At 39.2% G+C, this 18,587-nt stretch overlaps 1 protein-coding gene across 7 annotated transcripts in view; it reads right to left on the reverse strand.

Moving 5' to 3' along the window:
- The window catches only part of col11a2 (collagen, type XI, alpha 2), an 82,149-nt gene that overhangs the window by 51,676 nt on the left and 11,886 nt on the right, over positions 1-18,587 (reverse strand). For 2 of the 7 annotated variants that reach the window (XM_061059620.1, XM_061059621.1), the window contains exons 2-20: positions 17,165-17,326; positions 15,187-15,397; positions 14,825-14,987; positions 14,509-14,631; positions 8,881-10,203; positions 7,405-7,524; positions 5,466-5,681; positions 4,238-4,291; positions 3,473-3,514; positions 3,026-3,088; positions 2,800-2,874; positions 2,458-2,544; positions 1,659-1,715; positions 1,387-1,440; positions 1,135-1,188; positions 953-1,006; positions 628-681; positions 386-439; positions 205-249 (exon numbers count right to left, since the gene is read on the reverse strand). In XM_061059620.1, coding sequence (XP_060915603.1) covers positions 205-249; positions 386-439; positions 628-681; positions 953-1,006; positions 1,135-1,188; positions 1,387-1,440; positions 1,659-1,715; positions 2,458-2,544; positions 2,800-2,874; positions 3,026-3,088; positions 3,473-3,514; positions 4,238-4,291; positions 5,466-5,681; positions 7,405-7,524; positions 8,881-10,203; positions 14,509-14,631; positions 14,825-14,987; positions 15,187-15,397; positions 17,165-17,326 — 3,011 coding nt within the window. The remainder of the gene's footprint in view (positions 1-204; positions 250-385; positions 440-627; positions 682-952; positions 1,007-1,134; positions 1,189-1,386; positions 1,441-1,658; positions 1,716-2,457; positions 2,545-2,799; positions 2,875-3,025; positions 3,089-3,472; positions 3,515-4,237; positions 4,292-5,465; positions 5,682-7,404; positions 7,525-8,880; positions 10,204-14,508; positions 14,632-14,824; positions 14,988-15,186; positions 15,398-17,164; positions 17,327-18,587) is intronic. The other 5 variants (XM_061059622.1, XM_061059624.1, XM_061059623.1 and 2 more) reach the window with 5 other exon arrangements.

Here is an 18,587-nt window from a genome sequence, read left to right on the forward strand (position 1 = left end):
CACGTGTTTAGAGAGAGAGATCAAAGTCATAAATCTAATCTATAATCTTTGACCTGTCCATCACTACTCTGCACTTAATCACAGAGGAGAGGCCCAACTATTACAGGTATGAGTACAGTAGTGCTATGGATGGATACACTGAGAGGAATTTGATTTGCTGTATGCTGTTGTAAAAATCTGCTTTGTTGTCATGGAAACACTCACTGGTTCACCTGGGAGACCCCTGGGCCCAATGTCTCCATCGTCTCCCTGAAAAAAAATACACAGTAACAAAATGCTGATTATAATGAGATTCTGATTATTAACAGTTATGGATCGACAAAATAACAGACGCTCTTATTAGTGCCTGGAATAATCTCAAATTGTTCTTCTCATATCTTCATACCCTCTCTCCATCCTCTCCGGTAGGCCCTGGGGGTCCCAACGCCCCTGAATCGCCCTGGGTGGATGAAAGAGTGGAGGAGTTAGGAATCCAAAAAAACTACATGGATCTGCTTAGCAACAGATATTCAAGAATAAAAACTCTCATACATATCTTTACGACTTCTAATGCCACAGCCATACTACTTCTAATAATTCTAAATGACGTTTATGCAGCATTTCAATTATGAAAAGTTTCTGACTCACCCTGTGTCCCTTGTCACCGGGCAAACCAGGAAGGCCATCAAAACCACGGTCACCCTGAGACACACACACACACATGTTAAATAAAAACTTTGGAGAAGAGTGAGACCAAGTAACAGCTGGATTTATCTACTCCTGTGGAGCCTGATGGGTAATGTGTTAATCATTTCACACAGTCACTGCAAAGGTAACTATGAGCATTTACAGACTCACATTATTCATAAGTAAACACTGAAATTACATCAGTTTTTATAAAGAAGACTCAAAATCACATGCTTGAAGAGTTCATTTGGTCAATGTCCATAAATAAAGGTCAAAAAGAGGTCACCTTAGTTCCAGACTCTCCTGGCATTCCCCTGGCACCATCAGCTCCAGCACGACCCTGTTAGACAACAAGCAGCTTTTTATAGGACACAGTTGGATACACAGTGGGACCAGTTTTGTTTTTGTCATGTTCATCTAAGATAGAGAAAGACAGATAGATTTAAAAAAAGAAAAGGTATCACTCACTCTTCTTCCTGCTTTTCCTGGAGGTCCCATCATTCCCGGGGGTCCCCTTGTACCCTGAAAATGTAAGTAGATGTTTGTAAATATTTTCATAGATCTGATTTGATATACAGCATTATATATACGCTCAGTAATGACATACACAGCACTGCACTGTAAAGAAGGGGTATCTACACATTTGACATACAAACGATTGAAAAGGCTGGTAGTGATGTGAGATTAGAGTTGAGGTTTTGTCCCTGTAAGAGTTTTTACCTGAGGACCAGGGTCTCCACTTTCTCCCTTCAGGCCATTACTTCCTGGGTCGCCCTAAAACAGAAGCAATAATCATCACCATCATCAATAACTATTACAACTGCTCATCATTCCAGTCCCTCTAGGCATGAGAAAAGACAAACATGCACAGAACATCTAACTCCATGTGTTAGCCACATTTCTTTCACATAGATTGTGAATTTAAATCCAGAAAATCACACCAACAAACTCCTGATATAAAGAGGTTAGGGTATGAATGGAAGATAAAGTACCAGGGGTCCAGGGCGTCCAGTGAATCCCATCGGCCCAGGGGGTCCTTTCAGAGCCATCTAGAGACAAAGACATCTGAAGGTCAATGTTGATGTATGAAGAAAAAGAAAATGTCCTTTCATACTCACAACTAACCTCTCTCTATTGAAACATTTAATCAAAATGAAATAGAGGATAATAATATATAATCATAACATTATTTGTTACTTTTTAAAAGAGGGGTTGACAAAGTGCTTTGACAGACACGATGAACATTAGAACAGAGATTAAGAATCTAAACATAATGAACACAAATATCACCAGAACCCAGCTACATAAATGACCGGACCAAATATGTAGATGAAGTGAATATAAAAGCAATTAAATAAGAAAAAACAACAACAATGAGAAGAGATCAAAACAATAAAAAGAAGGTAGAAGCTTCAAATGAGACGAGAAATAAACAATTAAAGCGTTAAGTGGAGAAAAGAGCTGTAAAACAAATACAAGTATGAGAAGTAATAAAAGAAGGTACATTAAAAAGGATGCTACATGTCAGACATTTACTGTAGGCAAACCGTTGTGTTTGTGTGATGTTCAGTTTGTGTCTTTTAAGTGTGTAATCTTCTTCTTTGTTCTTTTACTGACTTTAGAAAGTAAAGTGTATTTTGACATCAGTTTGAAAAGAGATGAGATGCTGATGCCTTCAAACATCAGCATAATTTAACATCTTTTGACTCAAAGTTCTGAAAATATGGTGACGAGTCCATGCCAAGTTGCTGTGATACAGAGAGGAAATGTGAAGTAAAAGTGATGACTGACCCTCGCCTGAGACAAGATGGCTGCTGCCTGGGCTTCTTGTGCGGACACTGAGGGACCCTTGTCTCCTCCACTCTGTCCAAAGCGGAACTGCAACGAGAAAGTAGAAAAAACATTGAAGCAATGTGAGAGGATACTCTGCCTTCTTAACTGGAGGGGGCAACCGTTGGATACATTGCATATAATATATGCACAATATCTGCTGCTGAACGATTATTTAAATGAATATCAAAATATGATGGTTGGTTCATTAACTGCAGCTGTGATTAATAAGGACCAGGACCATCACAGACATTCAGAGAGTTTCTATTTCTTATAAAGGATGAAAAGCAAAGGGACACTCACAGGCAGCATGACAGAAGTCCCAGGAGGTCCAGGGACTCCATCCGCTCCGGGCAGACCAGCCTTACCAGGTACACCCTGCAGGAGGGAGAAAGACAGATTTGAGCTGAATGCATCTCTTGCACAGTGTCATCTGCTATGAACCAAACATGTCTCAAAGTTGTCTTTGGACAGATTCGATACTGATGTCTCTCTGATCCTAACTTCATCACAAATATGAAACACTCACCCTCTCGCCAGGATCACCGATAGATCCAGGAGGTCCAGAGGAGCCAGGGGGACCAGATGGACCCTGAAAGAGGTTGTGGAAGAACTCTTTAAGATTTCTGACTAAAGATTCAATGGGTAGGTATACTGTATTTTGATGTCAGTGTCAGCTGGACTTTGATTATGGGGTTGAATATAAACACTGTGAGCATTAACATTCAAGAAATCATGTTAACAGTCCAACCTAGCTGGTTAAGGTGCTAACTAATATTAGACATAAACACTGCCAAAAAATGCTGAAATAATTATATCCTTTATCCTCCTTCTTGTTGATTCTTTTTCAGTAGCTTTTTATTTACTATTTGAATCAATAAAAAAAAAGTTGCAATAATATGCTAAAGAAACATCTTGAATGATGAATCTGTGATTATTGAAAGTAATAACACTGGAATAATCATAATTGACTTACGGCAGGTCCCTCAGGTCCTGGAGGTCCTTCAATCAGCATACCCTGGGAGAGCCACAATAAGGGTGGAATTGTTACACAGTAGTTCTGTACAGAGATCTTACAAAAGAACCACAGGATGTGAGGGTAAACTGAAAAACTCCAAGTCTACTCCATGTAAGACTTCTTCAGATCCTCAAATATAATGTTGTTTGTTTGTAATGCATAATTCAGTTTTTTTTGTGGTACATAACTTTAACATTTTCCTGATAAAAATCTAATTTGGAACCCACTGCCAAGATCTGTTCCTTTTTAACAGCTTTAGTATGGTTAAATAACTTGATTCAGCACACTGGGAGGGAAAGCTGGGGCTTGTTGTGTAGTCTGTGGAGGGTCATGTTTGCTGCAGAACCAACTATAAGACTTAGGGTTAGCTTGTCAGCTTCCCAACTGTGCACTGACTGATAATCAACAAGTCAGAGAAATTCAGAAAGACTCATTCTAACTAATTTAAACAAAATGGAAAAGAGGAGGCAACCAGATACAGAAACATTTAGTCCTGTGAGACTAAAAGGGAACATTTCCCTTTTGTCATGATGCTTTTGATGTCTTGTGTGAAGCGCTTTGAATTGCCTGAAATGTGTTAAATACATAGACTTGCCTTGCCTAAAAGGGAAGATGTATGTTTCAATCACACCCACAGGTCTATCATGACATGAATGACCTGTCGAGCCTTTTTTGTACATCTGCTTAAGATGTGCACAAGGAAAGAGAAAATGTTTAACTCACAGGCTCCAAGACAGCAGGTTCTCCTTTCTCTCCCTTCTGGGCTCTGACTGCAGCCTGAGGAAAACACACATGTAGCCAACAACACAGCGTAGTCAGTACAGAATCAAACTCAGACACATACATGTGAAACAAAAAAAACAGAACAAAAAACACGCTCAGAGAGAGCGTATGACAGACACTGATCTCTGCACTCACTCGACAATAGGTAGATATAAACTCACATAAATACACCCACATTGGTTTCATGCATTATATCAAAAACTATCATTTAAGTGTACAAAACTTAATGATGAAAACCTGATTTGCTTTTGATAAAGGCACAAGATTTGATCCAGACTTTGGTCCATTGCTTGTCAAAATGTTGCAAAGCTACAAAGAATGATTTGGGCTGTGCAGCTCTACATGAAGCCATACACTGAGATGAATTGCATTTAAGACAGAAGATGCAGCAGCTGCTGCTGCACTTCCAAATGCTTCTTTGTGCAGTGTATGTGATAGCTTAGGTTATACTACAAGTTTCTTAGGATCCCCAATAGCTTCTACCATGATGATGGCTTTAATTCTTGGGGTCCTGAGTTTGCTAATCATTGTACAGAATAAAACCAATTTCAACCACTTACATGTTTGAGTCCTTACAATATTCAAAATGCATTCCAAAACCAGTTTCTCTGTGACTGATTGAGCTTGCCAAGCATACAATTTAATCTGCATGGAGACCTTACATGCATGGTGGCCATTTTGAATTTTCATACATCAACTTTAAGTGGGAAACAATACCTTTGTCTTGTAGTAAAAAAACTGCAACTACCCTTAAAGTGTGTAATTTACACACAGCATGCTAACAATTTGGACTTACTTGTTCAGAACATTTTGCTTGAACTTTGACAAATACTTGTCTTCTGTTTTGCAAAGGATTAATAGTCAGAAAAACCAAGAAAGAATGCTGATTTATTGCCTTTAAAATGGGACTGGATATGGTAGGAGTTTTAGGAATTGTGTTAATTTGACAATCTTGGATTTGGGTAACAAAAACAGCCTTAGGTCTTAACAACCAAGTTATATTACTGTTATACACAGGTAGACTGATGGTTCTATTTTTAAGGTCTTCAAAGAACTGTATATATTGAGATGGCAAACTCAAACACATCTTTGAGAGGGGATTGAATATGATTTGACCATAATATGGTTGAAAATGATTTAGTTTTTTTGCCTCTAAAGCAAAACTTACGCCTCCCTCGTCTGTCACAGCGGACAAGGCGGGGCCCATGTTGGCATCGACCTCTCCAGTTTCCACTAATGGCTCATTGTAGTCCCTGTAGGAATAGTCGTATTCCTTAAGGCCCACGTCCCCAGTCACATACTCCTCAGTGAAGGCCTCCTCGCCCACACCGCCTGCCTTGGTGGCATCTACCTCCTCTCCCACCAATGAGGACTCCACCTGAGGCTGGGTTGGGTTTATCAGAGCCACAATGGGATGGATAGATAGATAGATAGATAGATAGATAGATAGATAGATAGATAGACGGATGGATAGATAGATAGATGGATAGATAGATAGATGGATAGATAGATAGATAGATAGATGGATAGATAGATAGATAGATAGACGGATGGATAGATAGATAGATAGATAGATAGATGGATAGATAGATAGATAGATAGATGGATAGATAGATAGAGAGAGAGAGAGAGAGAGAGAGAGAGAGAGAGAGAGAGAGAGGATGAATCCAGGAGAGGAAAATAAAGATGCAAGAGAAAGAAGGAACAGGGAAAGGATGAGAGCGATATGTTTGATGGAGAAATGTTAGTAAAGGAAAGAGAATTATAGAACGAAAAGGGGGTGGGGTAAGGGGGCATATATAGAAAAAAATGAGTCTTACCTTTTGGAAATAAACAGTGACATAGGGACAAAAAACAAAAGACATCTCGTAGACTCAGGAGACTCTATCAGTCCCTCGTGCTCAAACATCTGTCTGATTGACGACACTGTTACAGCTTTATTCTGTGTTCTTGACTCTTTTGTTAATCACTTATTGCTGAGCTTATAATGATGTTTCCACAAAGGATATCATCATCAGCTTGTGTGTGAGGGACATTAACAAAATGCTTTCTCCAAATTGGCCTTAATATATTTTCTGACAGAGAGAGAGAAAAAAATCTGTTGTGTCAAGGTCGACCTTTCAAAGTCTCTAAACACACAGAACTGAAATGAGGAACTTTGTGGAAACAAGCTGCTGCTGCGATGTGCAAAGCAAAAACTATGTTATTTCTATTCTACTTACCATGGGCGTTTTAAAAATGTGAATCCAGTGACATTATGCCGTACAGTTTCCTCATATAAAGAATCTGTTGTTTAAAAAGTGACTTCATTTAAAGCAGACTAACAAAAACATTCTAATCATAAAAAACATCATGAAAGTAAGCCTGTATAGATGAAACAGTGATAAAGACAATATGAATGTGAACTAAATGAACTGTGAGAAACAGATCAGACATGTGAGAAACTGATTCTCAACATCTGATAGTTTAGGGCTGGAAAGTTCGCCACAGTAACGTCTGTATTCTTTAGTTCAGTTTGGTTTTTCACACAAACAAGAATGCATTATATTCATCTCCCTTTGTGGCTGTGGTTAAAACTGCATCTCAAATATCTCTATGCGTATCCCCTTTTCACAAGATCTTTGCTCTTATGTCAAGACCCCAACCTGATCAACCATGGATCTTGAGATGAGAACAAAACAGGAAATCTTGTTGTTAGAGAAAAGGGGAGACACATAAAAATGTTTGGTGATACTAGCAGATGAATGTGGTGCATTCTTATTTGAAAAAAAAAAGCGTTTCATGTGGCATCGGTGCCAAAACATTGATGTGTGGTTAGGAAAGGAGGGACACAGTGTTATAACTACTAGGTTAAACTACAAAGACTGGGCTCACCACCACACAGGTATTCACTCCTCTTCCTTTCTGGATGGAAGTCTTCCTATTGAGTTGAAGTTAGCTTCTTTCTTCACTGTGTGCTAACTTCTATCTTTGTGTTTATATTTGGTTGTAAAAATTAAGCAAATATTTTTGCAGATTTGAAGGATATAAAACATTATGTCTGTTTTCTTAGTCTATTTTATCTTCTTGGTCTGTGTCACTGATCAGCGTGTAACTTCCTTTTTTACCTGTACAGGAGTTTCTTCTTGTCCAAACACCTCACCCTCTGGCAGTGGAGCCATCTCCTCATAGTTATAATCAGTCTCTGTAGGGGTGTGGCCAGCCTCGGAATACTCAGTGTCTACGTCCTGATTGGTCAAGTTGACAGGAATTGGGGAGCAGGAAGGAAGTAAGCAGATTTGATTGGAAGAACGTGGTTAGATCAAAGTCTGCTTGTGAGTGATGACGAGTTAAAAGAAGAAAATGGAACACATCATAAAACTGCGGTTGCCAGAGACAAAGATATTTTACTGGCAACTCACATTTTCAGAGTTGTGTAGATCCATCTTCAAAAAGAAATTTCAGTCAGTCTCTTAATAACTATAAATATTGCCACGTGCAAGATTTAGGGAGTCATTGAGACTACTTTGCTGAGATTTCTTTTTGTTTTGTTTTGGTGAACATTTTTTTTGCATTTTAAAGCTCACAAAACCAAGGTTCCCCGAGGTTGAAGTTTGCTCTTAATGGAAGAAGGACTGAGGGGCCTCTAGCCATCCCATACAATGAAAAAAATACATGATTTTTCTCTTTGGGATGTCTAGTTTCCACCAAGTCCAGAAAACAAAAAGACAACCCCTGTAGACAGCCTCACAGAACACGACTACTATGTAACAATGAACGTATGCTTTACATTTTTCAGAACCAATTAATGATATTGCTCATACAATTTGGCTCTACATTGAAGCATGTCAGCTTCATAGTAGACAACTCTTTTTGTAAAAATTTATCATCTAACCACAGCACACTTAAAGCATACTTTTTAGTTTCTGTGAGACTGCTTTATTCATGTTTGACACAAATATACCCAGAAGCAAAGAAACAAAAGAAAACACAGGTGATTCCAAAGACAAACAGAGAGAATGACAGAGTGACAGGAGAGATTTGTTGTGTTGTGTGTGTCCAGGATGTGATAGTAATTGTGTTTCATCAAGTTTAGCTTTTGTGCCATAGCAATCCATGCTCATTCATCTGACTGGTACATTAATGGATTCTCCCGGAAAGAAAGAGACGGGGGCTGAAATATATTCAGGTTCTGAGATCCAGTTTGAGCAGCCTGAAGGTAGGAATATAAAGTAAAGTAAAGAACAATGAAACTGTCATATTAGCCATGCTTCAGTGTGCACCGCTGTATCATATCATATGAAGAAGCTGGAGTGATCTCGAAGGTCATATGATATACAAACAGAGGAAAAGGCACCCAGCTTGGTATGGACCAACTTCCAGTTTGAAGACCAGATTTTCCACCATCAAGGATTTACCTCAAAATGCTCACTGCCAGTTATCTATTTCAAGATAAAACTGTTCATAAGAAAATGAAAAAAGGTTGAGTTCAATTTCTTTTTTGCTGCAGACCCTGGAGGGCGGAAAGAACTGGCGATCAAATGGGACTAATGGGACATACGACTCTGGACCTTCCGAGCTAAACATGAGCTCTCCTGTTGTACCTGTTGATAACCGTTGGTAACTTTCTTCGCTTGGACTGCAGTTCCACCCAGCACAGCCTCGCCAAAAGGTGGGAAAGGTTTGTGCAGGGATTTGACATTCATGTCCACCATCTTGGATTTTGTGGGCCTGGGTGGAGTTGGCCGAACAGGGGCAGATGTTGGAGCTGCTTTCTTGGGGATGTTCACCTTTTCAACAACAGTCTTCACTACTTTGCTCACTGTCGGTTTGACCAGAGGGACTTTGGTGACCACAGTTTTGACTTTGACAACCTCTTTCACCTCTGCCTTTTCTTGAGTTTTTGTTGCTGAAGCTTTGGTGGCCACAACCTTGGCTGCTTTTGTAGGTTCAGGTTTTGAAGCTTTTGTGGGTTTAGGTGCCTTAGTAGTCTCTACTTTGGCAGCTGATTTAGTTGCACTGACCACAGTCTTTTCTATCTTTTCTACTTTAACAACTTTTTCAGTCTTTGCTTTTGTAGTGGTTTCAGTTTTTGCGGCACCATTACTTACAACTTTTTTTTCTACCACAGTAATCACTTTGCCGTTAGCCTTAGCCTCACCATTAACCTTATTCTCAGCTTTGCCATTAACTTTTACTGTAGTTTCTTTAACCTCGATGGTAGTTTTGCCATTTCCATTGGCTTTCTTCTCTGCTGTAGCTTTGCCATTGGTTTTGGACACAACAGTGGCTTTTCCATTTTCATTGGCCTTCTTTGATGCTGAGGATTTTCCATTAGCAATGACAATCTTCTCAGCTACAACTTTGCCATTTCCATTCACTTTGGCCTGCACTGTAGCCCCGTTTCCATTACCAATTACTTTCTTCTCAGCTACGACCTTGCCGTTGCCATTTCCATTCACTTTGACCTGCACTGTAGCCCCATTTCCATTACCATTGACTTTCTTTTCAGCTACAACCTTGCCATTTCCATTTCCATTCACTTTGGCCTGTGCTGTGGGCTTTGCTTCGGCTGTAGCTTTGCCATTGCCATTCGCTTTTGCTGCAGCTGCTTTTCCATTGCTGTTACCATTGGCTTTAGCAGCACCATTGGCTTTCTTCTCAACAACTGGTTTGCCATTCTTAGCTGGGGCAGCTTTAGGCTCTGATTTAGCTGCTGCTGTTGGTTTGATCTTAGACAAGAGGATCTCTACTGCAGTAGGCTTTGCTTTCGTTGGCTTGGCTGAGGAAGGCTTGGGAGCTTTGGTGGGCATAGGCGACTTGACAACAAGTTTGGATGGTCCAGTCTTGGCTGGCTTAGCTGGAGTGGGTTTCACTTTGAGAGGGGTAGCTTTTGTAGGGGCTGCTTTTCCATTTGGTCCCTTCTTCTAATATCCATGATTATTGTTTGGTTGAGATGTAGTTTAGTATGTAAAAGTGCATATTGACAAAGACAGAGAGTTGAGAAAGACAATGATACAAAGAAGGGTTGGGGGGGGATAAAAAGCACAAACAAGGGATGGACAGAAGGAGAGAGAAAGACAAGAGTGGATGTTTTGAGAAACAATGACATAGAGATGGCTAAGGATTGGATGATTTACTGAGACTGCACAGGCATTACTGGATACAGCAGATGATTTTAACAACTTTTAGAAAAGTTAGCAAAAAATACAACAACGAAATTACAACCACTAAAACAAATCAAATCTTGACAAATTTCATGTCTGTGGCCCAACTTATTTTAGATTTGTTTTGCTGATCTCTCCAGTAATGCCATTCCCAATATTAAATGACAAAGCAGCATCTTTGTGCTAATATGAACTGGCAGCCTGTGGTTTGGCAGAGGCACTGAGGGTGTAATTGGTCAGGTGAAGCTGGAGCTTAAAACACACACTGTACAAACACACACACACACACACACACACTAGCAAACAAACACATGCACAGAAGAAACACACACATCACTGATGCTTATACCTCCTGTGCTCATTTCACATACACACTGTTTATAATGCACTGGGTAGGCCAAATACAAGACAGAGAAGGTGAGTGATGTTGAGCCATGCAAAAGAAAGTGTGTGGATGCCAGGCTAGCATGCAAATGCATACAGAGTTACATAAACCCACAATATGAGAACAACAGTTCATGCTTAAATCTTTCAACCTAAGCTTCTATAACAAAAATACATGCAAAATAACAGTAAAAACAAAGTCACAATACAATTTGAAAAAGTCTATAAGCCTGAATGTGACGTCCTCAAATATGCAAAACAGAGCACCATCCATCTCTAATTAGGAGTGTTGCATAAATATAAAGTGTGTCATACAAAGGTCACATGTTAAACCATGGATGCTTAAACCTAGAAAAACATGTGCACAGATATTCCCGCGTTGAATTTACAATTGCTGAAACTGTTGACACAGAAGTGCAGTGGGTGCATGCATTGACATCATGCACATTAACCAAGACAATTACGACATCATGCAATAACAAGACAGAACAGACCCATGCCCTGGTCAAAAACTATTACAAATCTGTATTTTTTCATGATAAACTATGATGACTGATGGCTGGGATTGTGTATCAAAGACTGTAATGAGGGGGCACCATAACATTTTAAGACAGGAAAGAACTTGGAAATAAATGTAACCTTCAACACAAAAAAAAAGGAATTTACAAAGACTATTTGACCAAGACAATCGTAATAAAAGACTGTTTTTTTCTGCTAATTTGTATTTTTGCATACTATGAGCTCTGCTTGACATGAAAGACAAAAAAAAGTCAATCATGTAAACCATTATTTGCAAATGGTAATGTCAGCAGATCCACAAATTAAATCAGAATTGACATTTAGAAACCTTTCTCTAGATAAATGATTTGCATATTCCTAATGTAAGGCTATAGGTTTCTGTTTTAAAGTGCACCTCACTTATTTTTATCCATAAAAAAAAAAAAAAAAAAGTTCAGTTTATGGGTGAACAAGAATGGTACCTAAGAAGAAAGGGTGAAATAAATGGGGAACTTGCTGGAGAATTTTGTGTGGAAAAACTGTGCAAATGTGTTTAACAGCACAGCTGCACCTACACAACCACAGTGCCCCCACTTGGCCACATTTGAACACACATACACAAATGACAACATGTAAATGACATGAGAACAAAACTTAATATGGCACAAAGGTAATTGTGCCTGACGGAGATGGTTTGGGATAAAGTGAATGTGTGAGAGGTCAATGTGTTTTAAGGACATGGTAACACATAAAAACAAAGCAGGTATGAAGTGATGAGGAATGAGAGAGGCATTTGAAGGACCACAAGGGAAAATTATGTTGATTAAAAATGTTATCTTTGAGAATGCTGATATTGTATACACTGAAATATCAAGCTATACAAACAGTAATGCTTCTATTATTGATTAATACCTCTCTCGCTCTCATTCTCCTTCCCTTCAACAAACCCTGCCCGTGTTTTCCACCTCTCTTGTGCCTTTTTACCTGTTGACTGGGGGCCTCAGGTTGGTGAGAGGGGTATGCGGAGGAAAGAACGCCTGTTGTTTCCTCATAATAATAGGGGTATTCATGGTCATCCTGCTCCTCATCAAAGTACTGAGAGAGATCGGGCGATTGAAAGATTTGAAGATAGTAGGATGGTTGGAGGTTTGGGTTTGCAGTGGGGGTGAAAATACATGAAAGCAAGAGGAATGGAAAGGGGGAATGCATGAGGAAGGGGTGATTTCAAGAAGGATGAATAATGGGGAAGCAGGGGGGAAGGAGGAATACGTAAAGATAATGGGTGATGAGGTGATAGAGAGAGCAAGAGACAGCAATTCAGATATCAATAAAATGCAAAGCTTTTTATTTTTCATTCATCAGGACCGTGTGCTGCTTCTTCTCGTTCATACACAAACAACCTTGATGAATGAGAAAACAGCAAACATTAAAGCAATGTGTGAAGCAGATGAATAAAACCTACTGATTTATATTCATTCAGAAAGCAGTCGTTTCAAGAGCATGACAGAGTTTGGAACGCAAAGTGTTGGAGCTGGTACAGTGACTGATAGTATATGTATTGACTGATCCAGCATGCAGGCTGATTAAACAAAGGTCATGTACTTTAGATGGATGAATGCGGATGAAAATCCCTTGCAACTTTAGCTCTGAGGGTAGTACACTTTTAGCTCCCAAATATCAGAGGGAGAACTTGCAAAGCTTTGAATGTATGTAATGTAAACAACCAGTCTCAGTAAGTAAAGAGGCTCCACCTTAAGCCATCTTCATGCCAAATCCTTTGAGGTCTCAATTTAACCAATTAAATGTAACTTGTATGTCCTGAAGTAGTTCTCTTTCCTTCAGTCCATGGAAAACAGTGTGGGGAAGACATCGGCTTGTATCATCCTCTTTCCCCTACCTTTCTGTGCTTCATTGTAGCAGAGCAGAAAAAAGATGACGACTAACCCACAGCTGTAACTAAAGAAGCTTATTTTCACTAACAACAGCGTTTGAAATGACGGAAATGTACTCATTTAGAGGTGTAGTTATGGAAAGGTACAATAAGACAATACTTATTTTCTTTGGTCACCCATGGGACACACAGACTGAGAAGGTGAGGAGGAAAGTGGATGGATACAAACTCTTGCTGATGACTGGGATGCGTTAGGAAGACAGAAAGGGAGAGCAGCACTTTGATGACAATATCAGACACACCAAAATGAAACTGAGGACTCTTTTTTCATTTACAGATGGCTTGTGAATTTTGTGTTGCCTTTTTTTTAAACTTTTTTTTTAGTAGCCTTCTTATTACAAATCAAATGATCCAACATTTGTTAATTTTATATCCTCCTTGTGCAAACACGGGAATAAAAATGGCAAATTCCAGGTAGTAGGAATATGAAGGTCAGCGGTAAAAACTGGGCCACAATGCTAGTGCACAAGATTAGAGTAGTAGTAACACTTCTAACTGACCCAGACGTATCTATTAAGTGACAGCCTTTATTAAAGCTAGTTGAAACCCTCTATATCTTCTATACTTGTAAAAAATATGCTTCAATGAATTTCCAATCTCATGACTCATGACACACAAGACTATCAATTAGAAAAGAGAAATCACTCTTCAATACTTTGGTTCATTTTTAAATCATTTTTTAAAGTGACTGCCTTTTTCTACATGTATATTATTTATCTCTATTTCCTGGCATCAAAAAGTATTCCTAGGAAAAAACAGTGGATGCATTACTTTTTTTTTGACTGTTAAAATGTTAATGTAGGGATTATTTTAATATTTGTCTTTTTTCTCCTTTACCATAGAATCAAGAAAAAAAAGTCCACAGTTTCCGTTTGGGCCTGCTTTATCGGAGCTAGAGATGAATGTTTATGAATCGGTTGTGTTAGCATTGTGCTAAATCTGAGGATTTCCACTCTGTAATGGATATTCATCAGTAGTCTTGTGGGTGCTGTTGCATTTATGTGTAGCCATGTATTTGCTTTGTGTGAAAAAAACAAAAACCTCATCGTACAGTAACCTTTTTAAGAGACCAAAGAGTGTGAGGGAAGTATAAGGGAAGTTACTGTAGCCTACAGGTAGGCTTTAGAGACATATATATTCACTGAGTATGTTATTATTTGATCACCTTTTCACATATAAGAAGAAGAAAGTGTTGATTTCATATGTCTCGTGTTAAGGTGGTGTCAACTCACGTATGTGTTGGGGTCCTGAGCCTGAGTCTTGGGAAGCGGGGAATCACAGTCAGGGCTGTAGTGTTCACAGAAGTCATAAGCAGCCTGGGGGTTTGAGGCAATGAGCAGTTGCTGGATGTCTCCCTGTGAGTAAAAAAATGTGGATTAGAAGAAACCTGTAGAGCTGTATCATCTTTTAAGTATTTGAAGTATTAATATGCTCTACATTTAAAAGCATATTCATTGACACATCAGAGGGTACTCAAAGTCACTCCATCAATAAAGACCTGCACATATTAATAACTTCACAGTTTGCCTATAAAGCTAAGCTGCTCACCTGGAAAACCTCCTCGTCAAGCAGACGAGCTCCGAACACTGTGATGCCATTGGTGTCGATCTCAGCGTTGTTGCCCCGAGGCAGGGGGCGGGTCATCTTCTTTTTGCAGTCCAAAAGCAGTGTCACATTTTTCTTTGAAACAGAAAGAGCGATGCGATGCCACCTAGAGGCAAGGAAGAGGAACGGAAGGCAAATAAATGTGTAATGTGACAACAGGCCTAAAATGTTGTTAAACCAATCCTTGTCGCTCATAAACATTCCAAACAACATTCACACACATCCTTTTGCCAGCCACTCACACCCACATGACCCCAACTGTGCCATCTCAACCATTCACAAACTGGTTGTTACTGGTTACTGACTTGCCATCAGCCAGGTTGACACCTCTGAAGAGTGGGTAGTCCTCAGGGGCGGGCTTGCCATTTTGGTCCTCGTACAGGAAAACTGGCGAGCGTCCCATTTCAATGCCCAGCTGTTGAATGCCCTGCTCGCTGTAGATGGAGAGGAGGAATGCCTGGAGACCGGCCTGGGCCTTAACCAGAGCCATGATGGAGAAGTTCTCCGGGAATCGACCTGTTGAGAAGGAAGGCAGAAATGTGAGTAGAGAAACAATGAGAGAGGATAGTAGTAGTATATATAGTAATAAATTGTTATGATAAACATGGGTCATGCTTGACTAGCTTTGGGCTATTTTAGGAAGGGAGGATGTGGAGAAAGTGGCACAAAAGAGTCTACTAAAAGACAGTTTTTACCCCCTTATCTTGCACCAGAGTAGAGCATCTCATTTTGTATATTTTTATGGAAAAGAGAGGAGGAAGTAGAGGGAGATAAACTTGGAAAAAGAAAAAGAAACAGATAAATAAGTTTCAAATAGGAACAAGTGGTGCACGTTAGAGTTTTAGGGGATTTAAGTCATATATCAGTGTCAGGATCAACTAATTACAGAATTGCAGAATACAGTCTTGGGTGAATCTAGCATAGATAATAAGGACACATAATAACAGGTGGTTAGAGCTGAAGGAGGGAAACTAAACCTCAGAAGATTAGATGAAAACATGCTTTGACTTTTGAGGATTTATTCACAACCACATAAGTGCTGTTTTTTCCTTTCTCTCCTTATTCCAGGGTGTCAGACAGTGTGCTAAAGTTAATTTGTTATGGCTCTCCCAAAGTTTAATTACCCAACTGTAGCAGAGCAACACATAATCATACTCTATAACACTGAGCAAACGAGAAAGGGCACAAATAGTCTCACTTTACTTCGGAAAGCTCAGTTAAAAATACACCCAAGCACTCATAAAAACCTGAAACTCTAGTTGTAGGTTTCTGAATGTTTCTTAAATTCACAGCAAATATGTTAAAATGTGAATTAAGCTTATCATTTGTTGTGAAACATACTACACAGCTGCCTTTATTTTTGTTGTCATCCCTGTTTTAAAATACACTTGAAACAATAAATACGTTTTAAAGTGTTGTTATATTGTAATATCGTAGAGAACATACCGTTTCACTGCATTTGGAAAGAGTAACTTTGATAACTAAGCAAATCTCGTGCTATTCTCGCGATATTAGTTACCGGTATTAATGCTAATGCTAGGAGCTAGCGGCGAACAGGTGTTGGTTAAGATAATTATCACACAAAACGAATCATTTTCGCATACTGTCTATATCAGGGCAACTTTTAGTGCACTACTAAATGTATAGCAACATACCCCGGGCCTTCAATGTGTCTTTAATCCATTTTATCTTCTTTTTCTAAAAGGCCGTAGGAAGTTTAGCGAACTTGTTACTTATTTTAACGGTTAGCTTAGCAGGTAGCGGTTGCCGGTGATGTTGTTGCTATGGAAACCACTGCAGTAAATTAACGCCAATCAGTGACCTCAAATGTTTTTTTGTTTTTTTTGTGCATTGTGGGATAAAATACTGACAAAAATAGTTCATTAAAATTAGAAAAATATATTCTAATAGACAGGACTACGTTTTTTTTTTTAAAGTAGGATAAAATAAATAAAATAAAAATTAAGACTTAATTCAGACCTGTTTTATCAACAGTTAGTATAGTTAGATAGAGCTCAGCACATCACTTTGAAAGCTTGTTTTTCTAATTGTAGTGTCCTATGAAGTAAAAGGCTTATCCTACTTCTTTCTGTTCCTACAAAATACTGAAAATTATACTGTTCACAAAGTGTAAACTACTGTATTCATGGTAATGTCAATAAAGAATAATTTGCATTTGGCTATTAACGATGAAACACATCAAAAAATCATATACTTGGTATACTCATATAGTGGTTAAAATAAATGTTGTATCTGTAATCTTTAAAATTGTTTGTATCCTACCTGAGAAGAGCTGCTTGGTGGGGGCGGAGATCTGGGCCTTCTTGCTGATGCGGTAAGCATGATCAGGGCTGCTGGATCGACGGGAGGTGCAGAAGCCAGGGACTTTCTTCACACCCTCAGGGAGAGAGGGAACCTGCAGAGCCCGCAACACATCCACTGGGTCTAGAGAAAGGAGGGAGAGAAGAAAATGGTTGTTTAATATAACAGCTGGCTTAATTCAAAAAGCAAACAAGTCAAATTTCCCCTGAAATCCTGAAACGTTACACTCGTAAATCTCAAAACATTGCAAATAAAGCTGATCTGGGGTGCTTTCAAAAACTGGAAATCGAAGATACTTGATATAGTCCTTGCTTCAACTCTGCTTTATATGTTAAAGACAAAGCCAGTGTATTTTGCATACAGCAGATTAAGATGAAATATTTGTTTAATACACAGCAGTCTTAAATATGTCTGTACAGATTTCCAGAAGGACCATCATCCTGCAGGCTCTTGCAGCACTAATGTGATGCAGGTACAGGGGATGGCCACAATGGCTACTACTGTACTTTTAGGCATAATGGAAGAAAGGAAGCACTGTGTCAGAGCAAACTGGCAACAGTCCGAGCCATAAGTACAAACTACTGCAGGTACAGTAAGGCTCAGTTCAAATCACAGTGGAGAGACAGTGTACTCTATTCTGCTCACATTTATCAAGCAGCTGCAACAAGTGGCTGTTGATGTGATAGTGCTGAGTCAATGAATATTTGTCTATGGGATACCCAAGCATTTCACAGATACACCTGACAAAAAACACACAGCTGACTCCAGATGTACAGTACTCAAATCCTGTCTCCACTTTCACACACTGAGGTCAACCAGAGTGTTTCTCCACCCTCAGTCTGCTCTGTGGTTTCTCACAGTGCTCAAAGGAACTGTGTCAGCCTCTGTATTTCAGTATGAAAACCAGCACCACTGGAATGTGAGGTTTGATTTCCTTCATGTCAAAAACCTTATGTGTAAAGCAACGCTATTTATGTCAACATTAATTTCCCTACATAAATTTCCCCTCTTTTCTGCTTCTGAAGCCGAATGAAAAAAATCATCAAGTAATAATTTCAAACATAATTTACAGGAAGTTTGACATTCATGACAGACACTTTTTATCAAATTAATTTTACAATTTTATTGATTACTTGTAAAGCTTTAAATGCCTGACCCCTTAATATAGGCTATATTACAGATCTTTAAACCCCCTATGTGCCTGGTCGTTCACTTGATCGGTGAATGCAGCTCTGCATCTCTGCTGGATGTTGACCTGATGTTTGCAGTCAGAGCTCACAGACTGTGGCTTTCTCTGCCATGCACAATAAGACAGTCCACATCTTCAGCTTCTTTTAAACCCTCTCTTAAAACTTTCTTATATAGGAAGGCTTTTATGAAGTCT

This window comes from Labrus mixtus, chromosome 16 (assembly GCF_963584025.1).
Source record: "Labrus mixtus chromosome 16, fLabMix1.1, whole genome shotgun sequence".
Classification (NCBI taxonomy): Eukaryota; Metazoa; Chordata; class Actinopteri; order Labriformes; family Labridae; genus Labrus; species Labrus mixtus.